General features: G+C 46.9%; 1 protein-coding gene across 4 annotated transcripts in view; it reads right to left on the bottom strand.

Moving 5' to 3' along the window:
- LOC122862692 (inverted formin-2-like) overlaps window positions 1-19,361 on the bottom strand; it is a 41,960-nt gene extending 22,599 nt beyond the window's left edge. For 2 of the 4 annotated variants that reach the window (XR_006374832.1, XM_044168251.1), the window contains exons 1-16: window positions 19,081-19,360; window positions 13,307-13,441; window positions 12,738-12,999; window positions 12,431-12,546; window positions 10,809-10,968; window positions 10,035-10,068; window positions 9,800-9,941; window positions 9,372-9,504; window positions 7,402-8,049; window positions 7,103-7,233; window positions 6,927-6,988; window positions 6,331-6,433; window positions 5,603-5,688; window positions 4,251-4,351; window positions 2,514-2,584; window positions 2,252-2,359 (exon numbers count right to left, since the gene is read on the bottom strand). Coding sequence is in view for 3 of the 4 variants with exons in the window: in XM_044168251.1 (XP_044024186.1) it covers window positions 2,252-2,359; window positions 2,514-2,584; window positions 4,251-4,351; window positions 5,603-5,688; window positions 6,331-6,433; window positions 6,927-6,988; window positions 7,103-7,233; window positions 7,402-8,049; window positions 9,372-9,504; window positions 9,800-9,941; window positions 10,035-10,068; window positions 10,809-10,968; window positions 12,431-12,546; window positions 12,738-12,999; window positions 13,307-13,429 (2,280 nt within the window). In the remaining variant the exon portion in view is untranslated. Of the gene's footprint in view, window positions 1-2,251; window positions 2,360-2,513; window positions 2,585-4,250; window positions 4,352-5,602; window positions 5,689-6,330; window positions 6,434-6,926; window positions 6,989-7,102; window positions 7,234-7,401; window positions 8,050-9,371; window positions 9,505-9,799; window positions 9,942-10,034; window positions 10,069-10,808; window positions 10,969-12,430; window positions 12,547-12,737; window positions 13,000-13,306; window positions 13,442-17,439; window positions 17,465-19,080 lie in introns of all 4 variants that reach the window. The other 2 variants (XM_044168252.1, XM_044168253.1) reach the window with 2 other exon arrangements.
- Between the last annotated feature and the right edge of the window lie 1,627 nt (window positions 19,362-20,988).

Below are 20,988 nucleotides of genomic sequence, written 5' to 3'. Positions count from 1 at the left end.
GAGCAGTGTGTCCAGCGTGAGCAGCATGTCCAGTGAGTCCAGCGTGAGCAGTGTGTCCAGCGTGAGCAGCATGTCCAGTGAGTCCAGTGTGAGCAGTGTGTCCAGCGTGAGCAGCGTGACCAGCGTGAGCTGCGTGTCCAGTGTGAGCAGCGTGTCCAGCGTGAGCAGTGTGTCCAGCGTGAGCAGCATGTCCAGTGAGTCCAGCGTGAGCAGTGTGTCCAGCGTGAGCAGCATGTCCAGTGAGTCCAGTGTGAGCAGTGTGTCCAGCGTGAGCTGCGTGTCCAGTGTGAGCTGCGTGTCCAGCGTGAGCAGCGTGTCCAGCGTGAGCAGCGTGTCCAGCGTGAGCAGTGAGTCCAGTGTGAGCAGTGTGTCCAGCGTGAGCAGCGTGACCAGTGTGTCCAGCGTGAGCAGTGTGTCCAGCGTGAGCAGCGTGTCCAGCGTGAGCAGCGTGACCAGTGTGTCCAGCGTGAGCAGCGTGACCAGTGTGTCCAGCGTGAGCAGTGAGTCCAGCGTGAGCAGCGTGAGCAGTGAGTCCAGTGTGAGCAGTGTGTCCAGCGTGAGCAGCGTGTCCAGCGTGAGCAGCGTGTCCAGCGTGAGCAGCGTGAGCAGTGTGTCCAGCGTGAGCAGCGTGACCAGTGATTCCAGCGTGAGCAGCGTGAGCAGTGAGTCCAGCGTGAGCAGCGTGAGCAGTGAGTCCAGCGTGAGCAGTGTGTCCAGCGTGAGCAGTGAGTCCAGCGTGAGCAGTGAGTCCAGCGTGAGCAGTGTGTCCAGCGTGAGCAGTGAGTCCAGTGTGAGCAGTGTGTCCAGCGTGAGCAGCGTGAGCAGTGAGTCCAGCGTGAGCAGTGTGTCCAGCGTGAGCAGCGTGAGCAGTGAGTCCAGCGTGAGCAGTGTGTCCAGCGTGAGCAGTGAGTCCAGTGTGAGCAGTGTGTCCAGCGTGAGCAGTGAGTCCAGTGTGAGCAGTGTGTCCAGCGTGAGCAGTGAGTCCAGTGTGAGCAGTGTGTCCAGCGTGAGCAGTGTGTCCAGCGTGAGCAGCGTGAGCAGTGAGTCCAGCGTGAGCAGCGTGAGCAGTGAGTCCAGTGTGAGCAGCGTGAGCAGCGTGTCCAGTGTGAGCTGCGTGTCCAGCGTGAGCTGCGTGTCCAGCGTGAGCTGCGTGTCCAGTGTGAGCAGTGTGTCCAGTGTGAGCAGTGTGTCCAGCGTGAGCAGCGTGAGCAGTGAGTCCAGCGTGAGCAGCGTGAGCAGTGAGTCCAGTGTGAACAGTGTGTCCAGCGTGAGCAGCGTGACCAGTGTGAACAGTGTGTCCAGCGTGAGCAGCGTGACCAGTGTGTCCAGCGTGAGCAGTGTGTCCAGCGTGAGCAGCGTGTCCAGCGTGAGCAGCGTGACCAGTGTGTCCAGCGTGAGCAGTGAGTCCAGCGTGAGCAGTGAGCAGTGAGTCCAGTGTGAGCAGTGTGTCCAGCGTGAGCAGTGTGTCCAGCGTGAGCAGCGTGTCCAGCGTGAGCAGCGTGAGCAGTGTGTCCAGCGTGAGCAGCGTGACCAGTGATTCCAGCGTGAGCAGCGTGAGCAGTGAGTCCAGCGTGAGCAGTGTGTCCAGCGTGAGCAGTGTGTCCAGCGTGAGCAGTGAGTCCAGCGTGAGCAGTGTGTCCAGCGTGAGCAGCGTGTCCAGCGTGAGCAGCGTGAGCAGTGAGTCCAGCGTGAGCAGTGTGTCCAGCGTGAGCAGTGAGTCCAGTGTGAGCAGTGAGTCCAGCGTGAGCAGTGTGTCCAGCGTGAGCAGTGAGTCCAGCGTGAGCAGCGTGAGCAGTGAGTCCAGTGTGAGCAGTGAGTCCAGCGTGAGCAGTGTGTCCAGCGTGAGCAGTGTGTCCAGCGTGAGCAGTGAGTCCAGCGTCCAGCGTGAGCAGCGTGAGCAGTGAGTCCAGCGTGAGCAGTGAGTCCAGCGTGAGCAGTGTGTCCAGCGTGAGCAGCGTGAGCAGTGAGTCCAGCGTGAGCAGTGTGTCCAGCGTGAGCAGTGAGTCCAGTGTGAGCAGTGTGTCCAGCGTGAGCAGTGTGTCCAGCGTGAGCAGTGAGTCCAGCGTGAGCAGCGTGAGCAGTGAGTCCAGCGTGAGCAGCGTGAGCAGCGTGAGCAGCGTGTCCAGTGTGAGCAGCGTGAGCAGCGTGAGCAGCGTGTCCAGCGTGAGCAGCGTGAGCAGCGTGAGCAGCGTGAGCAGCGTGTCCAGCGTGAGCAGTGAGACCAGTGTGAGCAGTATAACCAGTGTTTTACCTGCAGGATGTGGTGCAGCAGGGTGACTCTGGACTTGTTGGCTTTAGTTTCTGTCAGTTTGAGCAGAGTGCTGATTTTAAAACCCTCAGCGTTCCCCGTGTGAGTCCCCTGACAGGATGACATCACACAATGACATCACATAACAACAAGTGACATTACATCAGATCAGACATGTTGGTCTAATAAACACAGCTGTTCACATGACGATCATTTATATATCATATATACACACACAGTCGTTATATTGTGTGAAGATTCTCACATAGTTAAGAAAGTTTCCAACACTCAGGATGAGTTTACAGAAGTTGGGCAGACGAGTGCTCTCCCTCACACCTGAACACACAACACAACACTATAAAATACAGTATAATACAATGCATTAAAACACAATAAAAAGACAACAGATCAAATATTTCAAGAACCAAACTTTTCATTATGATTGTTAGCATTATTACTATCATCAATATAACTATTCAATATATATTTTCAACCTAAAAACAGATCCAGGACGTGGTTAGCCTAGCTTAGCACAAAGAAGGGAAGCAGAGGGAAACTGTTAGCCTATCTCCATCAAAAGAGCATAAAAATATACATCCCAACAACTCTTGCATGATGTAGAAGACAGAGCTTAAACCCACCAACCACATGATAGACTGTAATAAACTAAGGGGTCTTTAATTGGAACTGTTAGCTTAGCATTAGCCTAGCGAGAATAAAGCGGAGACAGAATGAATGAATGAACAGTAGATAAACTGTAAATACAAACACTGTAACACTGATCAACACTGTAAACAGCTTCCAAGTAGTAGAGGTACTGTAATATTTGTACTACTGCTACTCTCAATCTTTCATACTCCACACTGTACAAGCTGCTGATGGTTGACTGCTGTATGTATATGACGGGGGGTGGGGATGGGGGGGTGACAATTGTAATCAACACTACAGACTGGGACCAGGATCAATAGATAGTAAATTACATATACAGTCAATTTATTATACTAACTCAAAAAAGTTGAAATAAGTAAAAACAAAATCTTAAAATGCACCTTAACTTAATGAGCTTCAGTTAAAGTGCAAATTCAGGGGTGATGTTGGTACTTGATAAATGTTGAAAGGTTGATGCAAAATTAGGGGTTAATTAACTAGTAATTCAAGGATACAGTATATGAAGGGGTTTAAGTGGGGTTAAGGTGTTTCTTAAGGGGTAGAACAATTTGTGTGGGTTTGTTACTTCATGTCAAAGGAAACAGAAGTGACATGGAGTTCCCCAAGGCTCGACTCTCGGGCCTCTTCTGTTCTTCTACAAGCTCAAATTGTGCAAAACAACAAAATGTCTTTTTCTATAAAGACGCCGATGACACTTAAATGACATTTACATCAGCAAAGTGTTAACAGAGAACATTTTGCAGCTTTGTTCAATATTAATGTTTCAATGAATGTTTCATATATTCTGATTAAAAACCGTCCATTTGAACACAACAGGAGATAAAGCTGATCAGGCTTACTGTCACTCTGCAGTAAAAATACTCCAAAAATATCTTTTCTTTATTTTCCTCTTCCTCCTCACACATTCATCTGCTCACATACACACACAACACACTTTCACAAATGCACAGAAACACATTAACATGAAATGTCAATAAGTAGTTCTCCCACTAACATAAACAACAAAAAATCAAAACCTCTGTTTGTTAAGTCTCACTGTTTTACGTTATTGTCTGTATATTTTTTCATCTTTATTGAACCCTGACCCAACGTCCCAATGCACTAATAAAGGAATGAATGAACGAATGAATAGAAACAAAAACATCTTTTAGGTCAATCAAATGAAAAGTGTGAGTCAGTGTAAAAGCTAAGCTAAACACGCCCTCTACCTGTCTTTGTACTGGAGACACAGACGTGAAACTGATATCCATCTGTGTGTGTGCTTAATGTGTGTGTGTGTAGTATTTATTGTTTTAATGTGTGTTTAATGTGTGTGTTTAGTGTGTATACAGACTCTGGCAGGCTCGGTCCAGCAGCTCAGCTTTAGGCTTCAGAGTCTCCAGCACACAGCTGCTCTCCTCACACAGCAACATGCACTCTATCCTCAGAGAGTAACTACAACACACATACAGTATGAGTGAATATAACTTTGATCAGTAGTAACTGAGTGTATCTGGTAGCAGATGGGCGTGTTTGAGCTGCAGGAGTCATGACAGCAGCTTTTCATGAGTTCACAATGAGCCTCGTTCTGACGTCTGAAGTTTTATCATCACTAAAATAAAACAGTTTGCAGCTCACTAACTAGTTCTCACGTAGAGATCAGTTGTTACTACATATTTACTGCAGGTGTAACTGCTACATACTGTTTGTTGCCTGAATTAGCTAATTGACACAGCTAACGTTAGCATGCTAATATCTGAGCCGTTTAGAGCAGGCCTGTTCAATTGGCGGCCCGCGGGCCACATCCGGCCCAGCAGCAGCCTCCGAGCGGCCCAGCATACATAAATCTGATACATGACAAAATAAGTAAACTACATATAAAGTTTATGGAAGCAGCTAACGAGTGAGCCGTCTCGCTTCCTTCTCATCTCTGTTGAGAGTTGCACATGCTCAGTACCGATCGGGCAGGACATTTACTGATGTAGCGCCGCCGCCAATCACATCTTTCACAAATCAACGTTTTCTCATGTGAGCTTCGACTAGCTTAGCAGCTTTTCAAAACATCTGACTGTCGACAGTCACAAGGAGGGAAGTGCTCTACTGAAAATATGTCTGCCAACCCTGAAACGCAAATTTGACAATGAAAACCGTCAGTTTAAAGCTGCTTGGACCGGCACGTATTTGTTTATTTTACCACCATCTCCAAATGCCTGCTATTTTTTATTTGCATTTGATTAAAATTTGTCATTACCAAAAAAAAAAAGGTTAGCTTAGCATAATCAGACATTTCCTCTCATTATAAACTGTATGAATACTACTAACTCTGAAACCCAGAACACCTACATTTACTAAAGATTGATCTTTTAGCCTCTGAAACTGTGATGTTTGGAAGTTATGCTAGCTTGTGATGCTACAGTGACTTCCTGTTTACATAGCTGATTGCTCCTGATTGGACAGCGCTACAGATGTTTCCTAGCAACAGATTTACACGTGACTAAAGTCTTTACTCGCTGAGACGTTTGTTAAGTTTTAACAACCTGGTTTAGTGATGCACTAGTTAGAAACTAGTTAGTCGTTACTGAGAACTGAAGGACTTTATGTTCACACTGATGGGTTCATGAAGACCTGCTGAGACTCAAAGTCCAGGTGTGTCTGTTATCTGATAAGAGTGTTTTATTTGAGCAGCAGGTGGCGCTGTTCTCTTACCTGGGGACATCCAACAGCTGCATGTAAAACTGATCCGCTGAGGCAAACTTGTCCCTGTCTGCCTGGTGAGACTTCAGGTTCTCTACCTGAGGAAGGAAACGTGAGGGACAGGTGGGGTAAGAAAAAATAGGTGCAGCTCAGGTGAAACAAATAAAAGACAGGTGATGGGCAGGTAAAGGACAGGTGATACTGCTGAAGGGCAGGTAGGACTGGTAAATGATAGGTGGGTCAAGAAAATTACAGGTGAATTATAAGTGAGACAGGTGAAGGACATTTAGGACAGAAAGGCGACAGTTGAGACGGGAAAAGGACAAGTGGACAAGTTAGGAAGTGGACAGATGAAACAAATGAAGGACAGGTAGGACAAGTAAAACGCCAAGTTCGCCAGAAAGGGACAGGTGAGACAGGTGATGCTGGTGCAGGACAGCAAGGAGAGCAAAATGGACCAGTGAGACAGGAAAAGGACAAATGGGACAAGAAGGTCAGCCCAAGACAGGTCAAAGATAGGTGCGACATAATGGACAGATAGGATTGCCAGGACATGTAAATGAAAGGTAAAGAACAGGTAGCACAGGTGAGACAGGAGAAGGACAGGTGAGGCAAGTGAGGAACAAGTAGGACAGGAAAATGACAGGTGGGTTATAAAACAAACAGGTCAAGGTGAGATGTAACAGACAAGCGGAGAAGTACAGATGGACAGGTGTTTTAGTGTCACTGTGACTTCTGACCTCATGTTTCTCCGGCAGCAGTTTGACCAACTGTTTCAGGACCTCCACATCAAACCTGGACCTGTCTCCTCTCCGAATCAGAGACACAAAGTCCTCATGGGAACTGCAGGGGATAAAGACAGGTAATAGGTGAAAAGGAGAACAGGTGAAGGACAAGTGAGGTAAGTGCAGGACAAGTAGGACAAATAAAAGGCCCGGTGCAGCACAGGTGAAACTGGTGAAAGAAGGACAGGTGAGGCAGAAAAAGAACAGGTCGTGGACATGTAGGACAAACTGAGGACAGGTGAGACAGGTGAACAACAAGAGATGCACATGCGGAACAGGTAGGATAGAAAACAGGTGAAGGACATGTGAGTCAGTTGAAGGACAAGCAGAACAGATAAAATAACAGGTGAGGCTGGTAAAAGACAGGTCAAGGACAGCTGTGATGAAACAGACAGGTAGAACATGAAGCATAGTTTAAGGACAGGTGAAGGATAGGTGAGACAGTTCATCTGTCCTTCACCTGTCTCAGTCTTCTTAGGACTGAGCATGATTTCACTGCAGAGATCTGTTTCTATTGGCTGAAAGATTGATTTAGAAAAAGAATTTGTCACCATTTGAACTGCTTCAGGAAGATGTTGATGTTGAGGCTTTTCTTGGCATCGATGAAGGAAATCTGTGGACGAAGTTAACGGATGTTGATGTGGACAAAAAGACATTCACTGACCTCGACCCACAGCTGAGAACACGTCACTAACTGATGGCTGTTTTGAAGTAAAAACTGTTGTACCTCTTTGGGCTCAGTCTTGGCTTTGACCCTGGTCTTGGTCTCAGTTGGAGGAAGACTGAAGAGCTGCTCGATGCTGCAGTAATCTGGCTCCACTGAATCTGCAGACGCCGACGTCCACATGGACTGATGAGCTACAGAGAGACATAAATACATTTTCAGTGTGTCCTTTGTCTCCAGCGTTCCAGCACAATCAAATCGAGTTAACTCAATGATCCACGTGAAGACCAGAGTCCTGGATCTGACCCAGTCCACACAGGATGGACGACATGAAGGTAAAAACATGTTCAAACATCACTGACCTGTCACCGCTCTGGATGGGAGTTTCTGCCAGTTCAGTTTCTTCATACGGAGGGTGGGACAGGGGGTGGGGCTGTAATACGACCTACCCAGACCTTGAACTGCCTGGGCTACGATGATGTCACCTGGAGGAGGGGGAGGACTTCCCATACCAGGCAAGGGGGGAGGAGGGGGAGGAGCTCCCATACCAGGCAAGGGGGGAGGAGGAGGAGGAGCTCCCATACCAGGCAAGGGGGGAGGAGGAGGAGGACCTCCCATACCAGGCAAGGGGGGAGGAGGGGGAGGAGCTCCCATACCAGGCAAGGGGGGAGGAGGAGGAGGAGCTCCCATACCAGGCAAAGGGGGAGGAGGAGGAGCTCCCATACCAGGCAAAGGGGGAGGAGGAGGAGGACGAGCTCCCATACCAGGCAAGGGGGGAGGTGGAGCTGCCACACCAGGTGAGGGTAAAGGAGGAGCAGATGGAACAGCACAGGCAGGAGCTTGAGCAGCAGTTGTCAAGGCATCTTTGAGAAAGGGCTCTGATTGGCCAGAAGGACTGTCTGGTAGTCGAGTCTGTACCGCCCTGTCGATGGTTCGGATCCTGTGATTGGCTGCGAGCAACTTTTGTGGGAGGAGCCTCTCCAGCAGACAGTCGGCAGAACCTAAGTCAGCTGCAAAACACAGTCTGTGTCTGACATCACCCCCTCGATCGCTCAAATAAAATGATGGACTGTAAACATAGGGCACTATGCAGTAAACAGGAAGTGACTTCAGACACAAGCTGTGTCTCAATTCAGGGGCCACATCGTTCGAAGGCTCCTTCAAATGTGGCCGACAAATACAGCCTTCTTTTCCTGAATGTAGAGGATTCAACGGGTGGATCCTTTGTGGCCTATGTTATCCCAAGATGCATTGCACGCCGGTGATGAGTATGGCGTACGTAATGTTGACAGTAGCCAAGGAGGATTACACTTTTAAATCTAAGTATTGGGTTTCAACTCACTCGAATACTCGATACAAATGATAAAAAACCAAGGGACTTTAAAACCTCAAATGTTCGTTAAAATAATAATAGGCTACTTACGTGATGTAAGTATTGCTAACTGATGTTGCTAGCTAGCTAATCCGCCGCACATACTGCAGCTCAGCTGCCTGCATCCACCTTCAGTTACAGCAATTTCAAACTTGAGGATCAGAGGTTGACTCATATGTATCCGAGTTTCCGAGTTATATGTAATCCTGCTTGGTTTTCAGACAGGTGAGTAAGCTAATTGTTATAACTTTCAAAGTCCAGTACAAACGTTGGGATTGATTACACGGCTAACCAGAACTTGGTTATGTTCAGAACTTGTATGTTTTGCTACTTAAGCTGCTTTTGTTTGGTGGTGTGAAGCAAAACTTACTAGGGAGCAAGGAGCATACTGTTTATTAAAATAAGGGGTGGTGGGGATGATCACATCTTCACCGGGACCAAAAACTCGAAGGATGCGGCCTTCGTAGACCTCGTCCTTCGAGGGATGCGACCCCTGAATTGAGACACAGCTACAGACAACAAGCACTACCAGCTCCACCCACAGTTATTTCACTGCTCCCTGTTTTAATTACAAAGTGATTGTGAGGATATTTTTGTAAAGTAAGTCAGAGTAGTGGTGGGGGTGGGGCTCTGAGGTACAGGTATTCAAATGCCCAAAGTATTGGACCCGACCCGTTATGGACCTGTGCAAAGTCTACCCGAACCTGACTTGCATAAATACATTTTCAGAGAAGAGAGACCTGATCTGAATGGACCCGAGGAGAATTAGATCCGTAAGCTCTTCAGTAAAACATGACCCTACCCAAGCAGATTATACTGTGTATAATTTGGACCTGGTCCGACTTGGATCCCGGATCAGGTCTCGATTCCTCAGAACCACGTGGACCCATGAAGACCTCTACTCTGAGGACAACATCCTGATGATCTACCAACAGTGGAGATGAGTGTGTTTGGACTTACAGTCCTGTGACAGCAGTGTGGCTCTGTCAGCCAGCAGCTCCAGAGCTAACCAGACCTCAGCTTTGTCTGGATCCACCAACAGCAAGGCCTGAAGGATGGACAGCAGCTGGACGGAGCACGGACTGCTGGACACCTGGACAGGTAGTCAGAGCGATGGGAGTACAGTCTCCTTTACTAAATGAGTCAAATAATATCTCAGACAGAAAGAGGTGAAAGTTTTGTGTCAAAGGTGGAGGTGAAGGTGTTGGAGGCGAAAGTGGAGGTTTTTACAGGAATAGCAGTAAAAGGTGAAGGTGTTAAAAAAGTAAGGTTTTGATTTTAGAGGTTTTGCAAGTGGATGCTTTTTTTAAATTTGAGTTGGTGGAGGTGGAGGAGTTGGTGCTGACGGTGTGGAGGGTCTATTCTTTGCAGGTGCAGGTGAAGGTTACCTTGGTGAAGAGCGAGGTGAAGACCTGCTGGTGGCTGCTCATGTCGATGCCTCCGTACAGTCTCTCCATCTCCTCCTCGTCCTCCGTCAGCGAGTACTCGAACGCGTCACACTGGATGTTCAGGTCCTCGTCCTCCGTCTCCCTGGAGACGGACGGAGAGACAGAGGTCACAAACTGACGGACATGTTGATTATTGATTATTCGAAAGAGTGTATTAATGAAAATAAACCAGTACCTCAGTTTGGGCAGTAGAACCAGCAGCTGCAGTCCTGTAACAACACGTTATGTTGAAATCTGATCCTGATTTTCACTTAAATTTGATTCTACGGTCTCCATGACAACAGAACAAAAACACGCCCCCCCATTCCAACATGTCCTCCATGTTCTCGCTGACTTCACCAACACCAACAGAGGTGGCGGGAAGTTTTTACTAATGCCATAGCAACCACCTGGACACTATAGCAACCCCCTTCTACCAATTAGAAATGCCCTATTAACCACCTGTTACCGCCCTAGCAACCACTTACAAACACCACACCAACCACGTGGAAAGCCCTGGAAATCAACTGTTACCAACCTAGCAACCACACAGAAAGGCCCTAGCAACTACTCAAAAGCCCACATGGCAACAATTTGGGACGCAACGGGATGCACCTGTTACTGACCTGGCACCCACCAGGAACCATCTGACCCTTCAGTTCCTTTTAGCTCACACACAAAACTCACAATTTACACCTCAACTACTTTCAGTACAACTCAGCTCCATTTCAACTCCTTTTATTGATCCAGTCATTTGTGTACCATCCTTTACAAGCAAGACTATTCTTCCTCTTCATCTTCCTTCAGCTGCACACATTTTTCCAGCAATGCAGTTCACTGTATTGTTGTTATTATGAGTATTAATGTTATTATTACCAATATTATGGTCCAAATGTTAAATATTATGACTATTATCATTATTAGTAGTGACATCAGTATGATCAGTGATGGATTGATGGATTCGTCGTACCGATGAACTCTTGTCTCAGTCGGCTCCTCTTCCTCAGGTCTTCTTGTCCCAACACGAGTACGTTGATGACGCTCATCAGCGTCACCATGTACGGGACGTTGTCGGTGCTGTGAAGCTCGTTCATGATCACACTGAAGCGATACTGCTGCTTCTTCACGCTCTGAACACAAACACAGGACATTAGAGAGCTCAGAGACGTTTATATTCACCAAATGATATTTGCATTTTGCATTTTTTTTAAGAGACAGTTGTAGTTCTCCCAGAGGACAGACGGATAAGATCTTGCCCACATGATGACAGTGAGGGATGGTATCCCATCATGCCTCAGCTCTGGGTTCAGAGCGGAAAACAAGCCCGGGCGAAGTCGCTGTCAGGAACACACCCGAGTCTTATCAGCAGTCACACCCTGCTGGTACACACTCACTGGTATTGTTAACAAAAACAAAGTTTCAGAGGCGATAACAGTCCCGTTCACTCTGCTGCGTCATGGTTTCAGCTCAGTCTGGTTCAGTTTTATATGTATTCAAATGTTCAGCAGTAACTTCCACTGTGACGTTTGTGCTCTGACTGCACTTCACAGCCTTGTTGGAGTTTTTTTTTAAATATTTATATTTTCTGCCACAGAGACAAACACAAAATGTGCAAAATACCACAGAAATATAAACTAAAAACTTTGTTGGGTCAAAGCAAAGGTGGGTCACCTAGTGGCCATGCTGAGAACACACCCTGAAAGCCACTAGATGGCAGCATGAGACCACCGAACGCCCAAAGACGTTATGTGTTAAAGAGGCCATATTACGCTCAATTTCAGGTTCATATTTTTATCTGAGGGTCCTGCTAGAATATTATTATTTTTAATTATATTATTTTTCTCATACTGTACATTGCTGCAGCACCTCTATTCACCCCTAAAAAGCCCGGTCTGCTCCGATTGGTCAGCTGGACCACTCTGTTGTCAGTCGCTAGGCGGTTGCTAGGCAGGCATTATGCGAATGTGTTACATAGTGACATAGACGAGTAACGGAAGAAAAGGCTGAAAGACGAACGAGGCGTTTCAGCCCGAGACTTCTGCGGGAGACCGTAACTCCCTAAGGCGACTTTTTACATACACAAAACGCTAAATAACACTAAAGGGGAAAGCCCGAAAAGCTAAATATGGCCACTTTAATACAAAAAAAAAGTTAAACATTGTTAGATTTGACTGGAGAAGATACACGATGTGCTCACCCAATTTGACCGTTACCTGTGGAAACAGCTCTGTCGAAGGAACGTGTGAATATACAGCATCTGAATGTACGACATACCGTCAGCAAGATATTAACCAAAACACATTTTACTTTACTACAGCGCCCCCTTATGGCTGACATTGCCAACATTTCCTCCTCCAGTACCAAACACAGAGTGCAGCTGAGGCTGATGGGAGCGTCAGCAGCTCTGCAGGCGTTTGGTCAGAAACCAAAGTGTCGGACACGTTAACATGTCAACCTGATGGTGGCGCTAGATGGAAAGTCAGAGGATCAGCAGAGTTATTACAGTTAGGACAGAACGGACGGACCTCAATAAATAAAACTAAAGTATCTGGACGTCCTGAGCTTTACAATGAAGAAATGACCTGTAGTTACCTTGTAGTGGTCGAGGGCGTCCAGGGCCAGGTTGAGTCCCTGAGGATCAAACAGAGCGAGAGCCGCCAGCAGCTCAAACACCTGCATCTTTACCATGACGTTAGACGTGTCCACAGCTGAGGGGACACAGAGACACAGGTGAGCACAGGGACAGGTCATGTGACTCCCCAACAACCAAGGAGGGATCTGTGTTGCTTTTTGAAATGTTCTGTAATGTTTCTGGATGAGGACACGCCTACGAGGAGAAGACAGACGGACCAATGGAAGGAAAGGTGTAAATCGAAGGAGATGACCTGAGTGAACCCACCCTGGGTCAGGGTCCTGACGTAGCCCTTGTTGCCCAGGATGAAGTGCAGTCCTTCGAATGAGTTCATGATGGCTCGGACGCAGGCGACACAGGTCAGCTGCAGCAGAGCGTCGGCGATGCGAGCGCAGCCGCGACCGGACAGTCGCTCCAACGCCTCCATCAGCAGGTCCAGACCCCGCAGCTCCAGGAACTGCACCATCCAGGCCTGATCGCTGGCCTCCAACCGCTGCCGCAGACCAGAGTAGTTCACCATCGTGGGAACCTGACGGGGGCACGGAGAGGTCAGAGACTGGAGGAAACAGCTTTTAACAAAAGGTTCACTCTGTTCAGGAAAACAACAGTCTCTCCTTTAGCTTCTTTTTCTCGTGATCGCTTAAAAAAACCACGCTGATGAAATTCATCCACGAACAGAGCTGGATTTTCAAAATCTGACGAAAATTTTATTCTGAAGTCTTGTGACCTCTTCTCCATTAATTAAAAATCTGAATCTTGTCGCACTTTCGCGAGATTAATTGTAAACTTGTTACTACTAGTTCCCTGCAGTGGCCACCAGGTGGCAGCAGTCCTACCTGCAGCAGTTTGATGCACAGCTCGGGGTCGGCGTTCTCCAGATTCGCCTCCAGCGTGGGGTCGTGGGCGGGACTTCCTGTCAAACGGTTCTTCACCTCCCCCCATTTGGTTTTGGCTGCCATGACGACGAGAAGCTGCAGAGAGACGAGACTGAAGATTTTTATTGATCTTACGACATCCAATCAGCTTCCACCTGTTGGTCTGTACAGACAGTCAGTGGTCGGACTGATTGATTCAAGGCTTTTAGGGCTGCAAATAATTATTTTCGTTATTGATTAATCTGCCGATTGTTTTATCCGTTAAATGATTAATTGTTCAGTCTACAAAACATGACGTCTTCAAATGTCTTGTTTTGTCCAAAACCCAAAAATATTCTGTTTATTATCACATAAGATAAAGAAAAGCAGAAAAGAAGCAGAACTAGTTATATTTGACATTTTTACTAATAATCTGACCGCCAAAGGAAAATCACTCTGTATAGCAGGTAGCAGCGGGTAGCAGCGGGTAGCTGCGGGTGGCTGCGGGTGGCTGCGGGTGGCTGCGGGTAGCTGCGGGTGGCTGCGGGTGGCTGCGGGTAGCTGCGGGTAGCAGCGGGTAGCAGCGGGTAGCAGCGGGTAGCTGCAGCATCTCCTGTTAAAATCATTGTTTTAAATGTTTTAAAGTTCTGAATCGGGATCTCCAGGATTCGAGGATGCGAATCAGTCTGAGAAGCTCACGTTAGCTCAGCAGCTACAGAACAAAACCGTCTACAGTCAAACAGTCAGACAGGATTTAGCAGCGTTAACATAACTTTTATCTGTAACTATAAAGCTACTTTTGAATGTCAAGTGATGTTGTTGTAATCAGCTGATTTTCAGTGTTTCAGTGTTATCAGAAAGCCATTGTCCTGTGACTCTGTGTGTGTGTGTGTGTGTGTGTGTGTGTGTGTGTGTGTTTGCGGTATTTCACTTTATGAATGAGTCTTTATGTCGAGTTCAGAAACAGAGTTGAACTCTGCTTCAGCTTCAGTTCGTTGGCAGCAGCAGATCTGAGGTCAGAGGTTGTAATTTATGTTCAGTCAGCAGCAGGAAACACATGAAGAAGAAATCACTTCCTGCTGACATCATCAGTTATGAGCGGCGTGTCATCAGCCTGCTGGAGACAGAACTGGAAAGGGACTCCAGGTTAACGACCCCCTGCACATGCTCAGTAGGGTTTCCCCCACGCAGTCCACAGACGTCACGCACTTTAAAAGGTCTTTTCTAGACTCTGGGAAAGGTTCACTAATACAAAACCTTCATGGATTAAAGATTCCCAACACAAACAGGAAACACTGCTTGTTTTACAGACGTCTCCTATAATGGAGGTCGACACTTTATTCAAAATGCAAACTTTAGTTGGAAACGCGGGAAAAATGAAATATTCAAGCTGTAAAGAGCAAATTCAAAGTTTAGTCTTTAAGTGGAGTGTTTGAAGTAGTTTGCCTTGTGGTCCAGCTTGATCTATTGCAGCCCTATTGACTGATCAGTAAACTCATCAATAAACATGAAGGAGGACGGTAGCGAGTAAAGCCGAGCCGATCTGATTATCAGGACACCGATTGGTTTCTACGACCAGAAACATGAGGAGCGACGTCACCCGTACGACCAGAAACAGGCGGAGCGACGTCACCCGTACGACCAGAAACCGGCGGAGCGACGTCACCCGTACGACCAGAAACATGAGGAGCGACGTCACCCGTACGACCAGAAACCACCGGAGCGACGTCACCCGTACGACCAGAAACATGAGGCGGCGTCACCCGTAGGACCAGAAACAGGCGGGAGCGACGCCACCCGCATTTACCAGAAACAGGCGGAGCGACGTCACCCGCACGACCAGAAACAGGCGGAGCGACGTCCACCCGTCGACAGAAACATGAGGAGCGGCGTCACCCGTCGACCAGAAACCGGCGGAGCGACGTCACCCGTCATTTACCAGAAACAGGCGGAGCGACGTCACCCGCATTTGACCAGAAACCACCGGAGCGACGTCACCCGTCATTTACCAGAAACAGGCGGAGCGGCGTCACCCGCATCGACCAGAAACATGAGGAGCGACGTCACCCGTACGACCAGAAACATGAGGAGCGACGTCACCCGTACGACCAGAAACCACCGGAGCGACGTCACCCGTACGACCAGAAACAGGCGGAGCGACGTCACCCGTACGACCAGAAACAGGCGGAGCGACGTCACCCGTACGACCAGAAACAGGCGGAGCGACGTCACCCGTACGACCAGAAACAGGCGGAGCGACGTCACCCGTACGACCAGAAACAGGCGGAGCGACGTCACCCGTACGACCAGAAACAGGCGGAGCGACGTCACCCGTACGACCAGAAACCACCGGAGCGACGTCACCCGTACGACCAGAAACAGGCGGAGCGACGTCACCCGTACGACCAGAAACCACCGGAGCGACGTCACCCGTACGACCAGAAACCAGCGGAGCGACGTCACCCGTACGACCAGAAACCAGCGGAGCGACGTCACCCGTACGACCAGAAACAGGCGGAGCGACGTCACCCGTACGACCAGAAACAGGCGGAGCGACGTCACCCGTACGACCAGAAACATGAGGAGCGACGTCACCCGTACGACCAGAAACATGAGGAGCGACGTCACCCGTACGACCAGAAACCACCGGAGCGACGTCACCCGTACGACCAGAAACAGGCGGAGCGACGTCACCCGTACGACCAGAAACAGGCGGAGCGACGTCACCCGTACGACCAGAAACCAGCGGAGCGACGCCATCCGCATCGACCAGAAACAGGCGGAGCGACGTCACCCGTACGACCAGAAACCACCGGGCGACGTCACCCGTACGACCAGAAACAGGCGGAGCGACGTCACCCGTACGACCAGAAACCAGCGGAGCGACGTCACCCGTACGACCAGAAACAGGCGGAGCGACGTCACCGCATGTCGACCAGAAACATGAGGAGCGACGTCACCCGTACGACCAGAAACAAGCGGAGCGACGTCACCCGTACGACCAGAAACAAGCGGAGCGACGTCACCCGTACGACCAGAAACCGACCGAGCCGCACAATGCATGCTGGTTAGATTTCTGATGTCATGCAACTGTAAGCAATGATGACCTCACCAGATCAAGGCGGCTCAGTGCATGATGGGAAACACCTGGCTGTCCTCTGATCGGAGAGCTGATTGGTTCACGTTTGATCAGAAATATTTTGTAGAAACATCTTAAATCAATTAGTCGATCAACAGAAAAATCATCTAAAACTATTGTGATCATTTATTCATCGTTTCAGTCATTTATTTAACTAAGAATGAAAAACATTTGCTGGTTCCATCTTCTCAGATCTCTTCGTAGTCATATATTATTGTCAATTAAATACCTTTAAGACTTTTAAAAGGTTTTATTGATAACATTTTTATGTAGACGTTTATAAAAATTATAAAAACTCCACAGAGCTTTTAGAAAACGTGCGCAACAAAAGTTTTCCTACACAAATATATCGTGATTGTGAATAATCATTTTAAAAAGGTAAATTAAAGTTCAGAACTACAGTAAACCTGTAAATCAGCATCTGATCCGACAGGAAGTGAGCGTTTCTGTGACTTCCTGTACTGGAAACAGGACGTGTGAAATCACTGTCGAGCCCGGTGTTACGTGTCTCAGGTGTGACCAGGTGAGTGCGTGCAGGTGTGATGACAGACGGACTGGGTGGAGAAATTCCTTCACGCCAGCTGAGGTGGAGCTGAGCTGACTGCAGTTTCTCTTCTCTTTCTCTGCAGCTTTCTCATCATAACTTTATTTAAATTCCACTCCTCAAAAACAAGTCAGCAATAAAATATACGATAAAAGCTCCGAAGCACTAACTCAACTTGTAGAAAGTGGAGGTTTATTTTATTTCTGTATGTGTGTCTGTCTCTACTTTCAGATGCTGTTGAATCTGATCTGATGTCCAATACAAGTAAAAAAAGGGAAAAGTGCAATAAAATACAAATTATTCAGATTTAAATAAGGTACAAAGGCAGTAAAAGCACAGAATAAAAACATCTGATTTGAAGATTTGTGAGTTTATTTGTGTTAACGAGACCAGTGACGCAGGAAGTCGCTTATTATTCTGAACTAAACTCACCTTCTGCTCTTTGACGTGAGATTTCCTGATGAAACGGACAAACAGAAGAAGTCATTTAACGGACTCGACTCATCTCTGTTCTTATGGATCGCGTTTATTCTGCGGATTGTGTGAAATCTGACAAACTAATAAACATTTTCATCAAAAGGCTAAAACTGAATCAGAACCAGGACCGAACACTTTGTGACTGAACGCAAGCAGATTTATGTTTTAATGGAAGAATTTCATGTTTCACTGATACGAGACTTTAAAAACGAGGACTTTCTTCTGTTTGGACGAACGATCGGGGAAACCCGTCTGACAAACCTCTGCCGGTTGCTTCAAAACATCAGGTTTCCACAAAGTCAGAGAAATACAGTGTGTTTTACATGAATCAGCAGTAAAACGAGTTCAGTCGAGTCACTTCCAATGAATTCATTGTGATTAAATGCTAAGCTAACAGAGATGTGACTGGGTCAGGGTCAGACTGCCGTCACACATTACTGACATAGTTAACATACAATAAACAATCAAACTGGTTTCAAACCAGCTCCAGAACATTTGACTATTACGGACAAAAACCTGATCCTATCGTTCATCGTAGAAAATGTGAAACCTTTTTCCAACTGAAGCCAACTGATTAGAAATATACTGTAGAGCTCAGCATCTGCACGCCGAGGCAACAACAAAAGGAAAGTTTAATCATAGAAACTATTTAAAGTTCCTACAATAGCAGATTTTATCACTTTGACACCTCAAATTACAGACAAAAGCATTTGCTTTAAGTGTGAAAACATCCTAAAAGTCCCAGAGTTTGTTAGATTCTGACATTTGAGAACCAACAGAAAGAAAAGTGCCTGAATTCACTTTATCTTTTTCACAAAGTCCAGCTGACTCATTGATTTTAGACAACTCTGAACTCTTCTGGTAAAAACACAATGTTTGGAGTTAAATGTATGTTTCGCAGTGTCTGATGCATGAAGCCTGTGAGCAGAGTGACTTGTCAGACTGATTTTGTGGCTCGAGGCGGTGGTTTATCTCCAGCCGCTGACCCACCCTCCTCTGGACGAATCATACCAGACTCCCCTCAAAACTCTCACAATTTAATGTATCTTTGCAGTTAAGCAGAAGCACGCACAAAATAGAAAATAGATTTGAATACCGTCGAAATACACAGAGTATTCTGGTGAACTCTGCATAGTAAGGATTCTTCAAAAAGCTCTTTTGTTTCTATAAAACGACAGTTGACTTCTATAAATGACGCAGTTGTCTGTAGCCCTCGGCGGTATATTTAGGTGGATTGTTTAAGTAGCAAGAAAAGCAGATTTCAGAGTATTTTTGTATTTAAATAAGAATGCCTGACCAATTGAACACATGCCGAATGGTAGTCTGGTCAAGGATGATTCAAGTAATGTTTTCGGTGAAAACAATAGAATGGTATGCTTTGCCAATGAGCTATGGAGTTTTAAAATAATAGATTTTCAAACGAAGTTCGGCAGCGAAAGAAACACATCGGGACTGAAGTTTCACCATCATACAAGACTTATGTCTTATGTGCGAATTTGCTGAACTCTAAACTGTTAAAAGATTATTTCACGCAGAAAGGTTTATATTTAATGTCAGCTAAAGAGCTTAGCGGGGAACGGTCAGATTTATCCTTACCGTGAGAGCGGGAGGGCGGGAGCACGCGCTGTCTCCTCGGTGAAAACTTTAATAACTTCAACAAACTTTAGTTCAATATTTGAACTCCGGCAGCGCGCATGCGGTGAAAGTCTTCGGTCTCTGCGGTGAACCGCGGTCCTCCCTACGTCCTGGTGTGGGCGGGGTCAGAGGTCACGCAGATGGATTGGATCATGTTGAGACTCGATGCGGACTCGACTCAACCTCGAATCAGACTGAGACGAGAACGACGTGCGACGTCCCCCCACAGTGAACTCTGTGCGGCCATGATGGACCACGGCAGAGCTGTTAACAGCAGCTTCTACTGTGTTCTACTGTGTTCTACTGTTGTTTCTACTGTGTTCTACTGCTTCTACTGTGTTCTACTGCTTCTACTGTGTTCTACTGTGTTCTACTGTTGTTTCTACTGTGTTCTACTGCTTCTACTGTGTTCTACTGTGTTCTACTGTTGTTTCTACTGTGTTCTACTGCTTCTACTGTGTTCTACTGTGTTCTACTGTTGTTTCTACTGTGTTCTACTGCTTCTACTGTGTTCTACTGCTGCTGCTTCTACTGTGTTCTACCGTGTTCTACTGATGTTTCTACTGTTGTTTCTACTGTGTTCTACTGCTTCTACTGTGTTCTACTACTGCTTCTACTGTGTTCAACTGTGTTCTTCTGCTGCTGTTTCTACTGTGTTCTACTGCTGCTTCTACTTTGTTCTACTGTGTTCTGCTGAGTTCTACTGCTGCTGTTTCTACTGTTCTACTGTGTTCTACTGCTGCTTCTACTGTGTTCTACTGCTTCTACTGTGTTCTGCTGAGTTCTACTGCTGCTGTTTCTACTGTTCTACTGTGTTCTACTGCTGCTTCTACTGTGTTCTACTGTGTTCTACTGCTGCTGTTTCTACTGTCTTATACTACTGTTTCTACTGTGTTCTACTACTGCTGCTTCTACTGTGTTCTACTGTTGTTTCTACTGTGATCTACTGCTGCTGTTTCTACTGTGTTCTACTGATGTTTCTACTGTTGTTTCTACTGTGTTCTACTGCTTCTACTGTGTTCTGCTGAGTTCTACTGCTGCTGTTTCTACTGTGTTCTACTGATGTTTCTACTGTTGTTTCTACTGTGTTCTACTGCTGCTGCTTCTACTGCTGCTTCTACTGTGTTCTACTGCTGCTGTTTCTACTGCTGCCTCTACTGTGTTCTACTGCTGCTTCTACTGTGTTCTACTGCTGCTTCTACTGTGTTCTATTGCTGCTGTTTCTACTGCTGCTGTTTCTACTGTGTTCTATTGCTGTTTATACTGTGTTCTACTGCTGCTGCTTCTACTGTGTTCTACTGCTGCTGCTTCTACTGTGTTCTACTGATGTTTCTACTGTTGTTTCTACTGTGTTCTACTGCTTCTACTGTGATCTGCTGCTGCTTCTACTGTGTTCTACTGATGTTTCTACTGTTGTTTCTACTGTGTTCTACTGCTTCTGCTGTGTTCTGCTGAGTTCTACTGCTGCTGCTTCTACTGTGTTCTACTGCTGCTGCCTGTACTGTGTTCTACTGCTGTTTCTACTGTTTTCTACTGGTTTTTCGACTGTGTTCTTCTGAGTTCCACTCCTGCTGTTTCTACTGTTGTTTCTACTGTGTTCTACTGCTGCTGTTTCTACTGTGTTCTACTGCTGCTGTTTCTACTGTGTTCTACTGCTGCTTATACTGTGTTCTACTGCTGCTGCTTCTACTGTGTTCTACTGCTGCTGTTTCTACTGTGTTCTACTGCTGCTGTTTCTACTGTGTTCTACTGCTGCTGCTTCTACTGTGTTCTACTGCTGCTTCTATTGTGTTCTACTGCTGTTTCTACTGTGTTCTACTGCTGCTGCTTCTACTGTGTTCTACTACTGCTTCTACTGTGTTCTACTGC

The sequence above is a fragment of the Siniperca chuatsi genome, linkage group LG16 (assembly GCF_020085105.1).
Source record: "Siniperca chuatsi isolate FFG_IHB_CAS linkage group LG16, ASM2008510v1, whole genome shotgun sequence".
Taxonomy (NCBI): domain Eukaryota; kingdom Metazoa; phylum Chordata; class Actinopteri; order Centrarchiformes; family Sinipercidae; genus Siniperca; species Siniperca chuatsi.
This window is presented reverse-complemented; position numbering and strand designations above follow the sequence as displayed.